Genomic DNA, 18,466 nt, shown 5'->3' with positions numbered 1-18,466 from the left:
TTTAGGGAGGTCCTGAGCCCAGCAGTTCCGAGCTATCCCGCCGTCACATTGCCCATCTTACAGCACCTGCTTGTGCCAGGCCCACCCTCCTGGGGTTTGCAGTTAAATCTCAGATGGATCGGAGCGTCCCTTCCCTTCCCCACCTGAGGTTCTGAGCGGGCCAGGTGGCCTGTGGGGCTGGGCTGGGGGCTGGCAGAGCGGGAACTCCTTCCCCCCAGCCTGCGCTGCGCACCCAGAGGCTGGGAGCCGGGGGCTGGAGGGCAGGCTTCCTCTGTCCCCAGCCCATGCCATCTCCTAGAGCAGCACCCGAGGCTGAGTCGGTGCAGGAAGAAGGATGGATGAGAAGGTGCGGAAGGTGGGCGAGGCAGCACATGGCCTCAGACTGCTCCGTGCCGGCGTCTTTGTACCTCCCGGCCGTTCCTGGGCCCGGGACCCCCTAGGGGTCGGCCCTGCCTCTGGGCATGGAGCCACAGCCTGCTTCCTGTCTGTCCTCGGTGGGAGGGATGTCCTGTGGGGCCCTGTGGACCATGGTCAGAGCCAGGAGCGGGAGGGGGTCTTCAGTCTGTGGGTCGAACCCCGACAGCCTCAGTCTGGATGTGTCACCTCTGGTGAGCCTCTCATACTCTGTGTCTCAGAGTGCCTTTTGGGGTGGTGAGCCTTGGTCTCAGTGGCCCTAAATCCATGGCACGTGGTGTCTTCAGAAGCCATGAAATGAGGCAGAAGAGCTGGTATGGGCAGGTGTGGAGGAGAGAGGGGCCCCTGGGGCCTGGTGGGACCAGTCACAGACACCCAGGCAGGGATGCTGCAGTGGGGATATGAACTGCCAGAATCCCTGGGCAGCTCCTGGGAGACAGCCACTGTAGGGTGGCAAGAAGAAAAAATGGGGTGTTGAGCAATTCTTACAGGAGGGGGACTGCCCGGGCCCTGACCCCAGAGTTCAGCAGGCCAGAGGAGCATCCAGGGCGGGCACGGCTGTGGTGTCCGTCCGGGTTCTCCGGCAGCGTCGGCCTGTCTGGCTGGGGACCCTGTTCAGGGCTTCTCCCCTGTGAGCCCTTTATAAATCCCAGGAGGGGACTGCACCCCCTTCCCCAGCCTGCCTCTCTGAGGTCTTTCCAGCCCCCAATCCTAGGCCCTCGAGTCCTCATCCTCTGTCTTCCTGTGGCACTTCCTTTGTACCAAGCACAAGGCAGTTCCTTCCAAGCTGTCTTAGGACATCTCTCAAGAATGTGCTCAGTGCTGCCCTTGCCAAGAAGCCATCCTGCAGCCCTGCTTCCTTCTACCCACCCCCCGCCCCCCCAGTCTTCCCTTTCTAGCCCTTCCTCGGCCAAACTTGGCCTGAGCGCACCCAGTTTCCTGGCACTGCCTGGCACCCTCCTTCAGTCCTTAATCCCTTGAGGAATGATGTCACACCGACCCCTGGCCTGGTGGCTTCCCCAGTCCTCTGGGGCCTGGTGCAGAGGGGACACTTAGTAACTGGCAAGTGGACACCCACCTTGCTCAGCACCTGCCTGTACCAGGCCACATGGGCGGGGGGGAGCAGAGGGGATCCAGCGGTGAGCAGAAGGGGTGCCAGGGCAACCCTCTATGGTGTGCAGTCGATCCTTAGATACTAGCCCCCCGATCCCTTAGACTCCCGAATTGGAAGAGCAAGTTTGGGTAGTGAGAGACCCCACTCTGTGATCTCTTTGGTTCTGGAATTTCAGGTAGCAAAGGGTTTATCGGAAAACAGATCCAGATCTATAGAGTTCTCGAGTTTGGATAGCGAGGCATGCCTGTAATTGCAGTTGGGTGAAGTGGGGGCCAGGGCTGCTGCCGTCTGTTTGGGGGTACAGGGTGCCTGAGGCCACCACCTCTTTTCCTATTCCATTTTCTGTTTCAGCCCATACCCTCTCCCCTCTCCACCCTCTGCCTGGGGACTCCCCCCCACCCCAGTGCTCGTGCCCTCCACTCCTAGACCCTTGCCCCACAGTCTCACTCCAATAACTTGTCCGCATCCCATTGAGAGGGCTACAGTGGATTTTCTGCTTGCCCCCTCCCCCACCTGGCCCTTCTTAAGAAGTCCAGATACTCCAAGCCTATCAGCTCATCTTTGCCTTCTGGCTCCTAATGGATCACCTTGTTCTGGTTTTCACTTCCTCAGCCTCCCCAGCTTCCTCTCCAACCTACAGCCCACCCACCACCCCCTGCCCCGGGTCTTGGTGCACCTGATGGGATGATAGCATGTTGCCTTGCCCTTTCCGTCCTTCTCCCCAGTCCAGCCCTGGGGCCTTCTAAACCTAGCCACCCCTTGCTTGGATGCAATATCTGGGTTTTGCTGAGAGCATGCTATGGCTTAGACAGACTTGAGTTCGAGTTCTGACCCAGGACAGCAGCTTCCTTCTGGGCCTGACTTCCCAAGGGTCAGGGCAGATTCTGGCCCTTCTGGAAATCATGCTCCGAGGCTGGGCGTACCAGAGGCTGGTCAGGCCTCCCAGAGCTGTGGCTGAAGGACCCTCGAGATCCTGCATGGGGGGAGAATATCTGTTGGGTGTCTGGCTGCTGGGGGCAGAGTCGGGACAAAGCCCTGGGCTGAGGCTGCCTGGCCTGGTGGCTGAGACCCTGTCTCTCCAGTCCTGGGTCTGCAAGCCACCTCGTCCCTAAAATGGGAAGACAATAGCACTGACTCCCTAAGGATTTCATGAAGATTCTTTGGGATCCTGCATGCAGAACTTGCCCGCCCACTGGCTCAGGTTAACGCTAAGTGGTAGTAGCTACGATGATGGTGATGATGATGTGATTTATCAGTATTATTGTCACCTATGATCCCATTTTTTCTCTTTGGCTCCAGTTCATTACCCCTTCTTGCCTGCTCCCCCCAACCCTCTCAGTTCTGCCTCATCATTTTTTCAAAACAATTCCCGTGGTCTTTGAGAGAGTTCTGGTTGTTTATGGTTTTTAAAAAATAGGCATTCAAAGCAAATTCCTCATTTGTTCTCCCCAGATTGGAATCTGGACAGCCATGACCTCATTCCAGGAAAGGGGACCACAGGCAGGGTCTGTGGAGAGGGGTCCTTGGGCCGAGTTCTTCCAGAGGGAGTAGAGGGAGTGAGCTTGCCTGAGACCCTGGGTGGGCATGTGGCCACATGCTTTCAGCCCTCCTCCCTGGCCACCACCTCATAGTGGGGCCCTTGGACTGCATCCCAGCTCCACCACCCACTGGCTATGTGACTTTGAGCCAGTGACTTAACCTCTCTGGGTCTCAGCGCTTCTGGGTCTTCTCTAAAATGGGAATAACACCAGCCCTACACCACAGGGCTTGTGAGAGGATTAAATGAAATGCTGTCCTAGCTGGGTGCTCTTGAGAAGCAGAGACCAGCCGTAGGAGGTGTCTCATCAGCCCCTTCTTTGAGAAAGGGCCAGGTCTTCAAACCTGGAGTCCAAGACTGGCAGAGGTGGCAGGGCCTGTCCACCATGGACTCTAGTCTTAGTGGGCAGGGAACCGAGGCCCAGAGAGGGGAGCCTCGGAGTGAGCTGGCACCACCCCAAAGTCAGGACTCGAGCGACAGCTTCTTGGGATTGGGAAATCTCTCCCAAGGACAGGGCCTCCTTGTCATGGGCCTCAGTTTCATCTGTTATTAGGGAAGCCCCGGCAGTGCTGGTCCTGAGCGTCTGATGTGTGCTGGGCGAGCCCTGGAGGCCACAAGAATCACCTTCTCTGCTCAGAAACGGCTTTGGCAACAGAGAAGCAAATGGCCAGTGGAGGCAAAAAGGTGGCTAACTTGGTAGAGGAGTTAATTTTAGAATGTTTATTTATTTTTTTTTATTGTGGAAGGAATCACGGTTGTAAAATAATTCAAATGCTGTGAAAGTGAATAAAGCAGAAAATGCAATTCACTCGGCCCTGCCATTCCCACATCCAGGGGTCCCACCCAGAACAGTTGGGGAGGGCTGCCTTCCGGGACCTTTTCCTCCGTCTCCAAGCGTAAATAATTTATAGGCACAAATAGGAGTGATTTTAAATGAGGTAATATTCCGCACGCGGTTCTGTAACTCGCTTTTCTTCACCTGGCCGTGTGGGCACCTTCCCCCTGGTGGTACCTGTAGGTTCCCGCACCCCCGGCCCAGGTGCGCCTGGGATGGGCGGAATCAGCATCCACGCATGCGCATCTGGCTCGTGTCTGCTGATTGGCTGGGTGAATACATACACCTGCTCCTCCGGGAGGCGAGCGGTGGTAATTCCTGGAGGAGTGAGCGCGGCATCCGGGGCCCTACGGGAACCCTTAAAATTGTACGCCCTCAAGGCCTTCCCGACTTCCAGCACCCAGGGCTCCGAGTTGAGGGGTCTGTTCCCCCACACCCTGACTGGTCTGCCTGCAGCTGCTGGGTGGCTGGGAGGCTCGGCGTCTTTTCACTTGTCTGTTGGTGTCTCGTGTTTTCTTTCTGGTGATTTTCTCTGTCTCCGTCGTTGCTGGTTTTCCTGTGCGAAAGTCCACCCACTGTGTGCAGGGAATGCACCACTCTGGCCAGGAACGCGAGGCCGGTGAAGGCAGAGCACCGGAGCCCACAGCTTCGCAAACAGGAATTACGGAGCTTGGCTGATGCCCCTGGGGCAGGGCAGCTGCTCGCAGGGAACCGTGGCGACCTCACAGCCCTGTTTCTTCTTCCCTTTCAGAGAAAACCGGGAAGATCCTGACGGAGTTCGGCCGTTTTTATGAGGACCAGTATGGCGTGGTTCTCTTCAACAGCATGCGCCACGAGATCGAGGGCACGGGGCTGCCGCAGGCCCAGCTGCTCTGGCGCAAGGTGAGAGGGGCTGGGCCGGGTGCAGGGCGGGCTCCCGCACGGCCTCAATTTACCATTGTTGCCTGGATGGTCTCTAGGGGCCCCACCCAGCGTCTTTTTTCTTTTTTTAAGATTTTATTTATTTATTAGAGAGCACAAGAGCGAGCGAACGAGCAGGGGTGGGGGCAGGAGGAGGGCTGAGCAAGAGGGAGAAGCAGACTCCCCGCTGAGCAGGGAGCCCGATAGGGGACTCGATCCCAGGACCCCAGAATCAGGACCTGAGGCGAAGGCAGACGCTTAACCGACTGAGCCACCTAGGCGCCCACCACCCAGCTTCTGAATCGGCAGATAACCCAGTGGCCTTGCCAAGACCCCTCCATTCACCATGGGGTACGGGGTACTCCCTGCCAGCTCAACTCCTCCATTGGTAGAGCTGGGGCTCTGGAATCATCTTGACATGCCTGGGTTCAAGCCCAGCTGCTCCTTTTTTTTTTTTTTTTTTTTTTTTAAGATTTATTTATTTCAGGGGCACCTGGGTGGCTCATTCGTTGAGCGTCTGCCTTCGGCTCAGGTCATGATCCCAGGGTCCTGGGATCGAGCCCCGCATCGGGCTCCCTGCTCCGCCGGAGGCCTGCTTCTCCCTCTCCCACTCCCCCTGCTTGTGTTCCCTCTCTCGCTGTGTCTCTGTCAAATAAATAAATAAAATCTTTAAAAAAATAACAATATTTGAGAGAGAGAGAGTGTGCACACATGTGTGCCCATGAGAGCGGGAGGAGGGGCAGAGAGAGACGGAGAATCCTCAAGCAGACCACGGAGCCCGATGCGGGGCTCAATACCAGGACCCTAAGATCATGACCTGAGCCAAAATCTAGAGTTGGACGCTTAACCGACTGAGTCACCCAGGTGCCGCTCCTCTTAAAGGCCTCATACCCATGAGCAAATCACGTCACCTTGTGGATCTTAGTTTACTCATCTGTGAAATGGGGTAAGAACACCTGCGCAGGGTGTTCTTGATGAAGGAATCAGCCAGCCGAGCGCCTGGAGCAGGGAAGGTGCTTGGTGAGCCCTGGCTGATAGTGTCAGCATCTCCAGGCTTGTCATTAGCCTGTTATTAGCAGGAATGTGTTTGCCCAGTAAGTATTTGTGGAGGGACTGGAAGCTGTGTGACTCCAGCCCATGGGTCAGCACGGACTGAAGGAGGCACACAAGGCCTCCTGGGAAGGGCCCTGCGGTGACTGGCCCCCGAGTGGGGCCGGAGGCGGGACTGGCAGAGAGGAGGTGAGGGACAGTTGGAACACAGGCTGGGCCGTGAGTGCCCAGCTGGGAGCTGGCAACCCCAGGCCTGAGCCTGTGGGGTGAGGAGCTAGCCCTTCTTCGGGGGGAGGTACAGGGGGCCCTGAGTCAGCCCAGGGAAAAGCCAGGGCATTCCCCCGTTCAGTGACCTTCACCTTCTACCCCCTGGACAGCCCAGGGGTGGCAGAGGGAAGGGTGACAAGGAGGAAGGGTGTCAGCCCCACCTCTTCTGCAGGTGGCCTGCCCCGAGTGGCCCAGCAGCAGGCGGGAGGCTACTTGGTCCTGGCTGGTGGCCCCAGGGCGGAGTGCCCGCCAGCTTCCCTCTGGGGAACTGGCCTGGCTGAGCTGATCCCTCTGGGAGTGGGCTCCAGACCAGGTCAGCCAGGCCACTCCAGTGCCGCCACTCGGGTCCTTTGTGGCTGAATTCCGTGCTTGGTGGACTCCAAAGCTGCCCTTGGTCACCCGGCCGCACCTCCCCACCCAGTCCTGTCGGCTTCCTCCCGGCTGCCGGGGTCAGCCTGTTCTCAGGCTTCGCGGGCCCGGGACAGGACTGTAGGGGAAGGATGGAGGCTGGAATGCTGTGGTCTGGGGGGAGAGAACTCGGGGGACCGGGCCCAGAGCTTCTTGGTAGCTGCTGGCTTGGGCAGTTGAGTCAACCCTCGGGCCCGTCTCCTGACCTGACAGGTGGGTACCTCCTGCGGAGGGCTGTGGAGAATGAGGGGAGCAGGTGGGGTGGTTACTAAGGGATGCAAGTCCTGACTTGCCGGGTAATCTCCAGCCCATGGCCTCCCCTTCCCGAGCCTCAGTTTCTCTGCCTGTGAACTGATACCCAGAACCGCCATCATGGGCCAGAGGCATGAGAGTAGCCTGGGGAGGGAGTGGGGATGTCCTGGGGCCTCTGAGGCCGGGTGGGATTCGGATCATGCGGCAAGGGACCAGTATGGGGCTCACTGAGGTGGCAGAGCAGAAAGCAGGGCCTCAAAAGGCTCCAGACTTGGGAGGGTTGGGGTGGTTTCCTTCTTGTCCCCACCCTCTCCCAAACCCAAGTGGCGGAAGATGTGTCCACCTACCATGAGACCAAAGGGGCTGGAGCTGGCTTTCGGGACGTGTTACCGTTTGTGTCTTCTCAGTGGGAAGGACAGCTGGAGGCATCACCTGAAAAGAGACAAGTGGACCCATGGTCAGGGCCACACACTGACTGAGCCAGGGCAGGTGCGGGGCTACGCTGGTCCCACAGACACTCGGGAGACAGACCGAAATACACGACAATCTGGGTGCCACGAAGGAGATGACAGAGTGAACTCAGCCTGGGTGGGGTGTCTGGCCTCGTCTGGGTGGCCCACTAGGGCTTCTTGGAAGAGGGGCCATCTCCGCTGAGGACCTGCCGGGAGGGGAGAACATCCGAGTGAGGGAGCAGTGTATACAGCTGGGCCTTTCAGTGGCTCGCCCAGGATGGTGGAGGCAGGATGCGAGCCAGGTTCCAGATTCCTGGCTGGGGTGGAGGGCAGGCCAGGGCTCTGTGCAGAGCCTCGGAGCATCCCGTGACCCTTTGTGTCTGGTCCCTTGGTGTCGTGGCCCCCTCCCCACCCTGTGACAACAGGGCCGAGGTGGTACCCGGAGGTGTGGCCTGGACTGGGTGTCTGGCACGTGCCCATGTGTGTGGTGTCACAGGCGGCCCGGGTCCCAGTGACCCAAGACAGAGTGGTGGTTTCTGACGGCACGAGGCTCGAGAGTCACGGCGGGAGGGACATCTGTAGTAATGCTTTAATACCCACTGTAGGAACACTGCAGTGACACGTCAGTAAGAGGAGTAAAAGGAAATCACCCCCAATCCCTGAAAAGCAGGGATTTTTGGTCCCATTTTGCCACTCAGGAAACTGACCATTGTGATAAATCAGGATAATATCATAATAGAAATAACAATGTTAATTGTCATAATACCAATTGTTTTTATTAGAAATAATACAGTAGCAGTAGTAAGAGTAAAAAAACAGAAATCGTGTTAAAAATAGCAGTTATGCTATGTGGGCACTGCTCATCCAGCTGGCTCGACATCGCTTGAAGGGGTTAGACTTATGTCCACACCTGCACTGTGGACACTGAGGCTCAGAGAGGTGGAGCTGCTTGTCCAGGCTCCCGCCGCATGGGCGATGGGGCTGGGGCAGGGATCGGGGCCGTCGGAACTGGGGTCTGTGCTCTAACCATTCGCCACCCAGCGAAGGTTCCCAGCGCAGCATTGGAGAGCTTTGCAGAGTCCAAAATATTTTGCCTGGGCTGGCAGGTTCCGTTTCATTTCCTGCAGGCCTTCCAGTGGAAACATGACTCTGCCATTTGAAAGTCTTAAAAATAAAATCCAAACCCGCATGCAACCGCCCATTACGGGCTGCCCCAGGATCTGGGGGTGGACTCCCGAGGGGGCGGGGGGGTGGTTCTGGGAAGGCCTGCCCGGGGCTCCTGATGCCCCTGATGCGGGGCTCCTGCCCTGAGCTAGGAGGAGGACCAAACCGGGGGGCCTGGGGAGAGTGAGGGTCTTACCAGGGTGTCAGGAGAGCTATCTGCTCTTTCTCTCTAGAAAAGATGGGGATTTGAGAGCTGTGTTTGAGAGGAGGCCTCTGTCTAAATATAGCCCACTGAGCATAGCTCTGTGACTCGGGCAAAGCCCACTTGTATGCGGTGGGGTGGGGGGTGGCGGGGGGACCATTTTCTTTTCCTGTAAATATTTTTATCCCTGGGTAGGAAGCAGTCGTGGGGTCCTATTGTTTGAGTACAATGGGCCCTCGTTTTCCAAGAGTGTTTTGGCATTTCCCCTTGAAGAGTAGCAGGGAGGTTGCTGGGGAGAGGGGGCCCCTGTGAAGACACAGGGCCTTGGGGGTGGGCAGCTTGGGACCTAAGGCTCCCACCTGACTCCAGCTGCAGGGACAGACCCAGAAGCTGAGCAGGGAAGCTGGGAAGGGTTAGGCACTGCTAATGATAATACTTTCTCCTGTTACTACATAGGATATGTGTTTATTTTTGCAAAAGGCTCCATATTTATTGCAGAACAGATAGAAGCTATTGAAACTCCACTCATCCAGGAGTAAGCCTGCCCCCTGTCGCCTCTGTATCTCCCTTTCCTGAAACTTCCCTGTGTGGGTTTGTTCAGGAAACATGCTCTCAGGCATGGCCATCCCTTCTCCCCAAATAAGTCAGCCTGGGGAGCTGGGAGACTGACACAGCCCGAGGAATCCCAGCGGCGGTCACGGAGGCTCCTGCATATCCTGAGCTGAGCAGACTGTCAGGTGCGCGTGATCCTGGCACGCGGTGTCTTATGGAATCCTCAAGATGCCTGGATGAAGTCATGGCTGTCCCCATCCTCATGGTACAGATGAGGACACTGAGGCACAGACAGGTGATGTGACAGGCCCGAAGTCACACTGAGTCAGGTGGAGTCAAAGCTAAGGCTTTGCGAGGAAGGTCTGGGTGTTTCTGCTGCCCACATTGGTCATCCGTCTGCCAGGATGCTGGTCCAACACTGAACCCTCCAAACTGAGGTCCCCTCCAACCCCACCCAAATTCATGGAGTTCATCTTATTAGCTGTCAGAGCCAGGGAGGTTCTCTGCAGCCACCTTGGCCAAGTTTTTGTTGCCCTCAGGGGAAACAGGCCGAGAGCAGGAAAGAGACTTTCCCAGGTGCCGGGGCCTTCCCCGTACTGGCCTATGGACACTTCCCGTCCTGCTGGTGTAGCTGCGCTGCGGTGGTGGGTGGATGGGAAAGCAGCCTGCCGTGGGCTGCAGAGACGCGTCGCAAGGTAGTCGTGCCTGTCTAGGGCCAGGACAGAGTGGGAGACCTTGGTCCTGGCTGGGCCCCGAATGCTGGTGCCTGGCCTGGGCTCAAGTCCTGGCATCGCTGTGGCTCTGGCTGGACCTTGGGGAAGCTCCTTTGCCCTGAGCCTCACTCTCCTCATCTGTCACATGGCTAAGATGCAGCCCTGCCTCAGAGGAGGACTCGGGGAGATCGGGATGGGGGATGTGCTCAGCCCCCCCTTCTTGGGGGACCCCATTGCCCGGCTGGGCTGTGGGGGAGCCCGGCCTCACTCCCCACTCCACCCCACCCACAGGTGCCATTGGATGAGCGCATCATCTTCTCTGGGAACCTCTTTCAGTACCAGGAGGACAACAAGAAATGGAGGAACCGCTTCAGTCTCGTGCCTCACAACTATGGGCTGGTGCTCTACGAGAACAAAGTGGTGAGACCCCCCCCCCCACCTCTACTCTGCTCCTTCTCTGCAGCCCCCACCCCCAACCTGCTTGTTCCGCTGGCTTCCTATAAACAGCCCTGCTCTGGGGCTCCCCTTTCACTTTGCCTCCCCACTGTAAGCCACTCGCCACTAGCCCCTACCCACCTCAAATCGTCCAGTCCCAGGGCCAGAGCCCCTGCTCCCTCACCCCCCAGCCTCCTTGCTGGCTGGGCTTCCTGCAGCTCTCCAACTGCTCCCATCCTTGCTCTTCAATGGTCACAACCAACTGCTGACACAGGAGTCTGGCCATTCCCTTCCTCCACTTACCCCAGGGTGGCGGTCCCATCTTTTTCCTTCCTGATTCCTCTGCCCCTCTGGCAACCCCTACTGCCTAGTGGGTAAGTGTCCTGCCCATTGTTCCTTATCTTTGCCCTGGGCCCTTGGGGAAGCCCCCCGTGGTTGAGCCACAGACCCAATTTCTTCTACCATACATTTCTCCAAAGTAGCAAAGGACAGGCCTGAGTGCCCTCTGTTCAAGGAAAATCACGGTTAAAGAAATGTAAACAGGGCGGGAGCAGCCTGATGGCCCCTGGCAGGGCGTCTCAAACTGGTAACCGGCATCAGAACCACCTGGTGGGCATATGACACAGGTTACTGGGCCTACCCAGTTTGATCTGGGTCTGAGCAGGGCCGATAGTTTGCATTTCTAACAAATTCTCAGGTGGGGCTGATGGTGCTGATGACCTAGGACCACACTAGGCAAATCCGTGCCCTGGAGGTCCTGAGCCATCCTGGAGCAGCGTGTTGGGTGGTGACACCTAGTGGCCGGCGGCAGCACGGCAGCCCTGCTATATGAGCTACTACGTTAGAGCCACTTTTTATTTTATTTTATTTTTTTAAAAGATTTTTATTTATTTGACAGAGACACAGCGAGAGAGGGAACACAAGCAGGGGGAGTGGGAGAGGGAGAAGCAGGCTCCCTGCAGAGCAGGGAGCCCGATGCGGGACTCGATCCCAGGACCCTGGGATCATGACCTGAGCTGAAGGCAGTCGCTTAACCAACTGAGCCACCCAGGCGCTCGTTAGAGCCACTTTTTAGCCACTTGGGTGTAAGAACGCAGTGTCCAGACCTAATTCTCCTCCAAAGGGGACTCGTGTGGAGCTCAGAACCTAGGAATTTGCTGGACAGTGCAGGGTCATGGTCAAAGACTCTGGACCCAGGAGGCGCACAGACCAGGGTTATGTCCTAGGTTGGCTGCGTACGGCCTGTGTGAGCTCGTGGCTAACGATGGTACTCACCTCTTGGATTGTGAGGATTTTGTGAAAGGAAGCAATGCAGTGCCCTTAGCACGGTGCCTGGTGTGTAATAAACGCTCACACTCAGCTCGTGGTAGCTGCTGCTAATAGGTAAGGCTTCCTGCGTCTGGCTGTGAGGCCCCCAGCTAATCATATCGTGTGGCTCGTCTCACGCAGTCCCACACAGCCCCGTGGAGTAGGAGCTATTGTTGCCCTGGTTTAACAGATGAGGAAACTAAAGCATAGGAGCTGAAGGAGCTTAATGTCCGCATCACACAGACGGTGTTCAGTGGAGCTGGGATTTGAGCCCAGAGCCTGGACTCCGGTCACTACACCAGGTGGTCTCTAATCACCGCAGCGGGTGGGCTCCTCCTCTGCCTCCCTCTCTCCCTCCTCCCCCTCCCTTCCCTTCCTCCTCCCTGCCTCAGGCAGGCCACACTGAGAGGGCCCTGGAGCCAGAGTTGGAGATGGGGCTTAGGCTTGGACCATCTCTCTTGTCCCTTCCTCAGGCCTATGAGCGGCAGGTCCCACCCCGGGCTGTCATCAACAGTGCAGGCTACAAAATCCTCACCTCCGTGGATCAGTACCTGGAGCTTGTTGGCAACTCCTTACCAGGTAAAAGAGCCCCCCCCGCCCCGTCCCAGGCCGAGATGCCCTGCTTAGGCCCAGGAGGTGGCCGGGGGAGAGGGCAGTCCTGATCCCAGAACTCCAGGCTCCACGTTTGCAGAGAGAATGGCCAGGCCTCGAAGGGACAGCTCATGTCCTCAGAGGGGAGGCTGGGAGAGGGTTTGCAGGAGGCCACCCAGTGAACTGGGACTGGACTGGTGTTGACTCCCACCTGCGTGCCTGCTTCCTGAGCCTTATAGTCACAGCTATGCCGTGGGGGCCCCTCCCTCTGCCCTTCCCACCTCCCTGAGGCCTTGCGAGCCCCCTGGAGGAGATGACCCAGGTGGCCCTGCTTTGTACACTGTGGAGTCAGCTCTGCATTTGTGCGGAGTTATTCTAGGTGTCCTGTTTGCACCCCACCCTGTCGGAGGCTCCCAGAAGCCTTACAGGAGCACATCGGCCTCCCGGGTGATCCCAGGGAAACCAGGGGGGTGGGGAAGTAGCCGATCTGGGGGGCAGCCTGTGCCCCCAGATGGGGCTTGGGAATAGAGCGCCCTGTGTGGTTGAGGGCTCAGCGAGAGCCCAGCATTCCTGGATTCCAGCCCCGACTCTGGCTTTGTTTTTGTTGTGTCTTCACCGGCAACTTGGCACTGGGAGGACTGACCTTGGGGTGTTGTGTAGACCCTGTGAGGTGCTGTGTGCACCCAAGCCCCACACCAGGGATGCAGAGCCAGGGCTTGAAGAACTGTCATTGTGTTATTAACAGTGGCGAGGTCCCAGCCCAGGACCACTTATCTCACTGGATCTCGAATATCCGTGGGGACAAAATTGAGAAAAATCTCCTTTTATTTATTTTCTGTCCCCCACCACCCCAGCCCTCCCCCCCCCCCTTGGGACATTTAAGCCACACTTTGGCCTCCACAGCTGAAATCTGGAGGGAAACCCAAGAAGGTAATGCTCAGCCTCTGAGCCTAAGGGCTCTGACCCGTGTTCCTTGTGCTGGAGGCGTGGAGTTTGGAGGCTTTCCCCAGATGCAATGCCAGCTCTGGGAAATGGGTCTAAACAGATGCCGGGGGATTCTGAGGTCCCTTTAGCTGGGCTGTGGGGGATGCAGTGACAAAGAAGCATGCTGCCTCCCCACTGACTTGTCTGGGCTTCAGCCGCCCCTGGGAGCTGGGCCCAGGGATCCGCCGCCTGCCGTCCCCCGCAGACAGAAACTGCAGAGGGCGGCGGCTCAGCGGGCGCTGTCTCCGCAGGGACCACGTCAAAATCGGGCACCGCCCCCATCCTCAAGTGCCCCACGCAGTTCCCGCTCATCCTCTGGCACCCTTCCGCCCGGCACTACTACTTCTGCATGATGACGGAAGCCGAGCAGGACAAGTGGCAGGCGGTCCTGCAGGACTGCATCCGGCACTGCAACAATGGTGAGGGCCCCTGGGGATCGGCGGCGGCGGGGGGGCGGGGCCGGGGGCACGCGCCGGGGGCGACACCTAGTGGCTGGGTGTGGTGCGGCAACCCTGCTCTGCGAGCTGTTCTCCGGTTCGGGCCGGGGTCGTAGGAAAGCCGCCGCGATGTTGCCTTTTAACCTTCTTCCTTGAAGAAAACAGTTCTGTCCTGCTCGGAGAAAATTGGGGAGATTGTTCTCAGAGGTCGTTGAGCCCTTGGACCCTGCGGCACAGAATCACAGTCCCGATTCTGCCCCTTCCCAGCAACATGACTTGAGGAGACCAGCTTACCTCTCGGAGCCTGTATAAAATGGGGTAATAACCCCTCCCGAGTCTTAGGGTGTTTGTAAGGATTCACAGAGTCTGCCCGATGCTTGGTGTAAAGACTTCGGTTATTTATTCATTTATTTAATTTCTTTTAAAAGATTTTATTTTATTTATTTATTTTTTTAAGTCTTTTTTTTTTTTAAAGATTTTATTTATTTATTTATTTATTTGAGAGAGAGAATGAGAGACAGAGAGCATGAGAGGGAGGAGGGTCAGAGGGAGAAGCAGACTCCCTGCCGAGCAGGGAGCCCAATGCGGGACTCGATCCCGGGACTCCAGGATCATGACCTGAGCCGAAGGCAGTCGCTTAACCAACTGAGCCACCCAGGCGCCCTATTTATTTTTTTTTTTTTAAAGATTTTATTTATTTGAGAGAGAATGAGAGACAGAGAGCACGAGAGGGAAGAGGGTCAGAGGGAGAAGCAGACCCCACGCCGAGCAGGGAGCCCGATGCGGGACTCGATCCCGGAACTCCAGGATCATGACCTGAGCCGAAGGCAGTCGCTTAACCAACTGAGCCACCCAGGCGCCCTAACAGATTTTATTTTTAAGCGGTATCAACCTGCAGTGTGGGTCTCGAACCCACAACCCCCCCAGATCAAGAGTTGCACACCCCACTGACTGAGCCAGCCAGGCGCCCCAGGACTTCTCTTGTATCATTTGTTGCCTTACCCTGACCTGTAGGGTAGCCTGGCAGTTCATGTCCTTTCTCAGGGCCTCAGTGTTCCCTTCTGTCAAGTTCTGAGGTCTCTTTCCGCTCACTCATTTGTTTAACAGACGTTTTTAGTGTCTGGGCGCGGAGGCGGCAGCCAGGGAGCCAGACCCGGGTCCTGCCCCTGTGCTGCTGGCAGCCCCGTGGGGGGGGGGGGGGCGCAGATGTTAAGCAGGAGGAGCAGCTGTGCCGGGTGCTGGGTGGGAGCCACCCCGAGAGCCTGGAGGGTGTGTATGTGCTGGGGGCTGCTGATCCTGTGTGTGCAGAGGGTGGGCAGCTGAGACCTGAAGGATGAATGGTCCTCGAGTAGGGGGAGGAGCGTTCTAGCCTTGAGCGCAGACGGCAGCCTGGAGGTGGGGACAGTTGAGAGGAGTTGCATGAAGGCTTGCAGTGGGGGAGGGTGACCCAATGCGCTGGGGGGCACTGGGGTCCAGTTCAGAGGGCCCTGCAGGGCCCTAAGGAGTTTGATCAAAAACGGGGACAGCGGGGCCCTGAGGGTCTTGGTGCTCTCGCGGAAGGAACAACCTGTGCTGAAACCTGAACCTCCTTCCTGGTGACCTGGCCACCGCACATCGGTGCGGTGGCCCTCCCTGCCCGGCATGCCTCCTGTGGTGGGGGGTGGACAGCGTGGGCACCTGGAGGCCCGGCTGCCGGGCTGACTCGGGTCGCCCCTCCCATCCTGTGTTCTGCAGAGCTGCCTCTGGTCTGGAATCTGTCAGGTGGGAGGAACCGGGCCTTCAGTCAGGCCAACCCCTGTCACCTGGGCCAGGCCTTGCCACCCACAAAAGGTCTCCTATTCCCAGATCCCCTGGGGCTGTGGGGCCAGGGTTGGGCGGAGGCCATCTGGGCTCTGGCTGCCTGGCCTGGGCACCCTCCCCGCTCGTCCCTTCTTCCTCCCTCCCTGGCCCAGCCCTGGCCCAGCCCTGCCCTCTTCAGGTTTCCAGGGCTAATGGCTGACCTGGCAGGGCCACCCCAGGTCGGGGGTGGATTCCCCATGTGCACAATGCGAGGGTGCCAAGCTTGAGCTCGGTGGGATTCCTGGGAGGGCTAACTGAGCTGGTTTGGGGGGAGCTCTTGGCCCTGTGCCTAGCACAGCTGGGAGCTCACCTGGGAGGCTGAGGGGAGCCCCGTGGGTGGGTGCGGGTGCTGTGGGCAGGAGGGGGCGGGGAAAGAAGGGGCAGCCTGCTGCTGGTTTTAGAGGAGCCTTCCTTCTACTCTGAGGACTGTGGGAAAGTTCTCCGCTTCCTCTAGCTTGGAGGCTGGGCCTGGAATTTGTGGAGCCTGGAATTGCTCACTCCGGGGGCTGCCAGGAAGTGGGGGGTGGGGAAGGAGGCCAAGCTGGGGGGACGCCAGCTCGTCCCAAGGCCCCCCTTACATCCTGCATTCCTGGAGCAGCGGGGGGTGGCAAGAGGCTGTTGGGGCACTGAGCTGAGCCCGCAGGGTGGGCCTGGGCTCTGGAGGTCAAGGCCTCTTCCTGTCTGACTGCCATCCCCCTTAGCCTGCTGCTTGGGACTGAGGAATGCAGTTTCCTTTCTCAGTCTGACCCTGACGACCCCACAGGCAGGAAGCCTCCAGGTCTGGCTGGAGCCCTCCTGCTGCCATTCCCTAGCTGTATGTCCTCGGACCAGTAACGTGTCATCTCTGAGCCTGTCTCCTCCGTCAGGACAAGTGGGACTGAGAACAGCCATCCCTCACGGGGCTGTTTGAGGATGAGATGAGGGAATGTGTGCGAGGTCTCAGCCCCGGCCTGGTGTCTTGGTCTGCTTGGGCCGCCATGACAAAGCGCCGCAGACGGGGTGGCTTACACAATTGTGGAGGCTGGAAGTCCAAGATCAAGGTGTCAGCAGGTTAGTTTTCTTCTGAGACCTGTCTCCTTGACTTGCAGATGGCTGCCTTCTCCCTGCCCTGTGTCTTCACACAGTCCCCGCTCTGTGTGCACGGTTTGCATCCAAATTCCCTCTTATAAGGACACCAGTCGTACTGGATGGGGACCCACCGTAATGACCTCACTTTACCTAAATTACTTCTTTAAAGGCCCTATCTCCAAATGCAGTCACCTTCCGAAGTACTAGGGGTTAGGTCTTTAACAAAGGAATCTGGGGGGACACCCCGCAGCCCCTAACAGCCAGGCCCAGGGGAAGAGCTCGGGAGGGAGACCCTGTCTTGTATGAGACTCAGTGGCCCAGCATGCAGTGTAGAGCCGTCCTGAGGGTCTGAGCCCAGGGCCCAGGACATCACGGCCTCCTGCCTGCTGCCCCCGCCCCACATCTCGCCTCCCTGCCCCTGGGGAGCAGCCCTGCCTTGCCAGCACCCCCGGCTTATCTGTAGAATGTAAAGGCCCTCGGGTGAGATCGGGTGCAGGTACCGCACAGCCCACGTTTTCCGTGCAAAACCTGGTCTCTGGGAGACCGTGCTCCTCCTTCCTCCCCTGGCCCGGATGGGCAGCAGCCACCTCGGGCTCTGCACGGAGCACCCCTGCTCTGCTGCACTCACCCCTGCCCCACCTCGGTCCCTGAAACGCAGCGGGGAGACCCCCCCTGCTCCCACCCCGTCCAGGGAGCTGCTGCTGCAGGATGGCCCTGGGCCTGTTCCCCCGCGCGGACGGGCGCCGACTCCTGCGGTCAGCCGGATGTGAGGGGGTCCTCCCCACGCCCAGAGGGGCTTTCTCTCTGCAGGGATGACTCAGCCTGTAGTCACTGCCGTGGGAGCTGGGGTTTTGGAGGCACAGACTGCCGTTTCCCCTTCCTCGGCTGCGGGGACACAGTGGTTGGGGGCATGTGGCCAGGGTGGCCGCCCCACTGCCTGGCTCCGCGCGCATAACCCTGTTCTTCCCCAAGTCCGATTTTGCAACTTCCTGCCGCTTGCCTCCCCTGGCAGCCGCTCCCGGGGGCTGTGCCTTGTTCCCTGACCCACCTTGCTGGCAGGGGCAAGGGGGGCAGGCTCCCGCGGGCCGCCGCCGGCACCAGCAATAACACGAGTCCCGGACTGGCGTTTCGTACTCGGACCGGGACACCGTGGCGAACGAGGCCGACGTGGGGCCTGCCCGCGGGCGGCGAGAGCACCCCGTCGCTGCTAGGTGCTGGGTTCTGCTCAGGGGCCCCTGCCTGACCAGTTCCCAGCCCGTTCCCACGGCTGCAGCCTCACCGGGTCATTGTTCCCACTGTTCAGAAGAGGGAACTGAGGCCCTTAGGGTTCAGGGATCTGGAGCAAGACTTGGCAAGCTACAGTGCACAGCCCAGAATTGGGCCCATTACCTATTTTTGCAAATCAAGTTTTACCGGCTCGTTGGTTTCCAGATTGGCTGCTTTGGTGGCTCGGTGGCAGAGTGTGGTGGTTGCGACAGAGATCATCTGGTCTGCAAAGCTGAAAATATTTACTGGCTGGCCCTTTGCGGGGAAAGTTGGCAGGCCCCGCTGTAGACAGTAAGGGGAGGGAGTGGGACTGGAATGAGGACCTCGGGGTTCCTTGAGCACCCTCTCTGCTGTGCCGGCAGGGTGGGGTGACCTCGGGTCCGGGCTCTACCACTCACTGCCCTGGGACCCCCAGCCAGTGGCCTGACCTTGCCGCCTGCCTGTTGATCTGTGGAGTAGGGCTGAGGGCAGTTTGGGGTGGTTGGGAAGATTTAAGAAGATAAGGAGCATACGAAGGAGACTGCCTCGCTGCTGTCGGGGAGGGTCATTACCACGGTCACTGTCGTTGCAAACACGACCGCCACCCTCTCGAGGCAGTGGGACTGCAGGTGGGGGTGTGCATGTGTCTGCACTTGGGGAGGGGCGTTCGGGCAGTCAGTGGTCTTGGTGAAGGCCACT

The 18,466-nt window shown here is 58.6% G+C and overlaps 1 protein-coding gene across 1 annotated transcript in view; it reads left to right on the top strand.

The window, feature by feature from the left end:
* Positions 1–18,466, top strand: part of NIBAN2 (niban apoptosis regulator 2) — a 51,759-nt gene that overhangs the window by 26,915 nt on the left and 6,378 nt on the right. Inside the window, exons 2-5 of the mRNA XM_045883177.3 lie at positions 4,652–4,782; positions 10,152–10,280; positions 12,077–12,182; positions 13,430–13,597. Of these exons, the coding sequence (XP_045739133.1) occupies positions 4,652–4,782; positions 10,152–10,280; positions 12,077–12,182; positions 13,430–13,597 (534 nt within the window). The remainder of the gene's footprint in view (positions 1–4,651; positions 4,783–10,151; positions 10,281–12,076; positions 12,183–13,429; positions 13,598–18,466) is intronic.

This window comes from Mirounga angustirostris, unplaced genomic scaffold, assembly GCF_029215605.1.
Source record: "Mirounga angustirostris isolate CCGP_5_RB_7025 unplaced genomic scaffold, mMirAng1.0.hap1 SCAF_15, whole genome shotgun sequence".
In the NCBI taxonomy this organism is placed as follows: Eukaryota; Metazoa; Chordata; class Mammalia; order Carnivora; family Phocidae; genus Mirounga; species Mirounga angustirostris.
The sequence above is the reverse complement of the archived record's forward strand: the minus strand, read 5'-3'. Positions and strand labels throughout refer to the sequence as shown.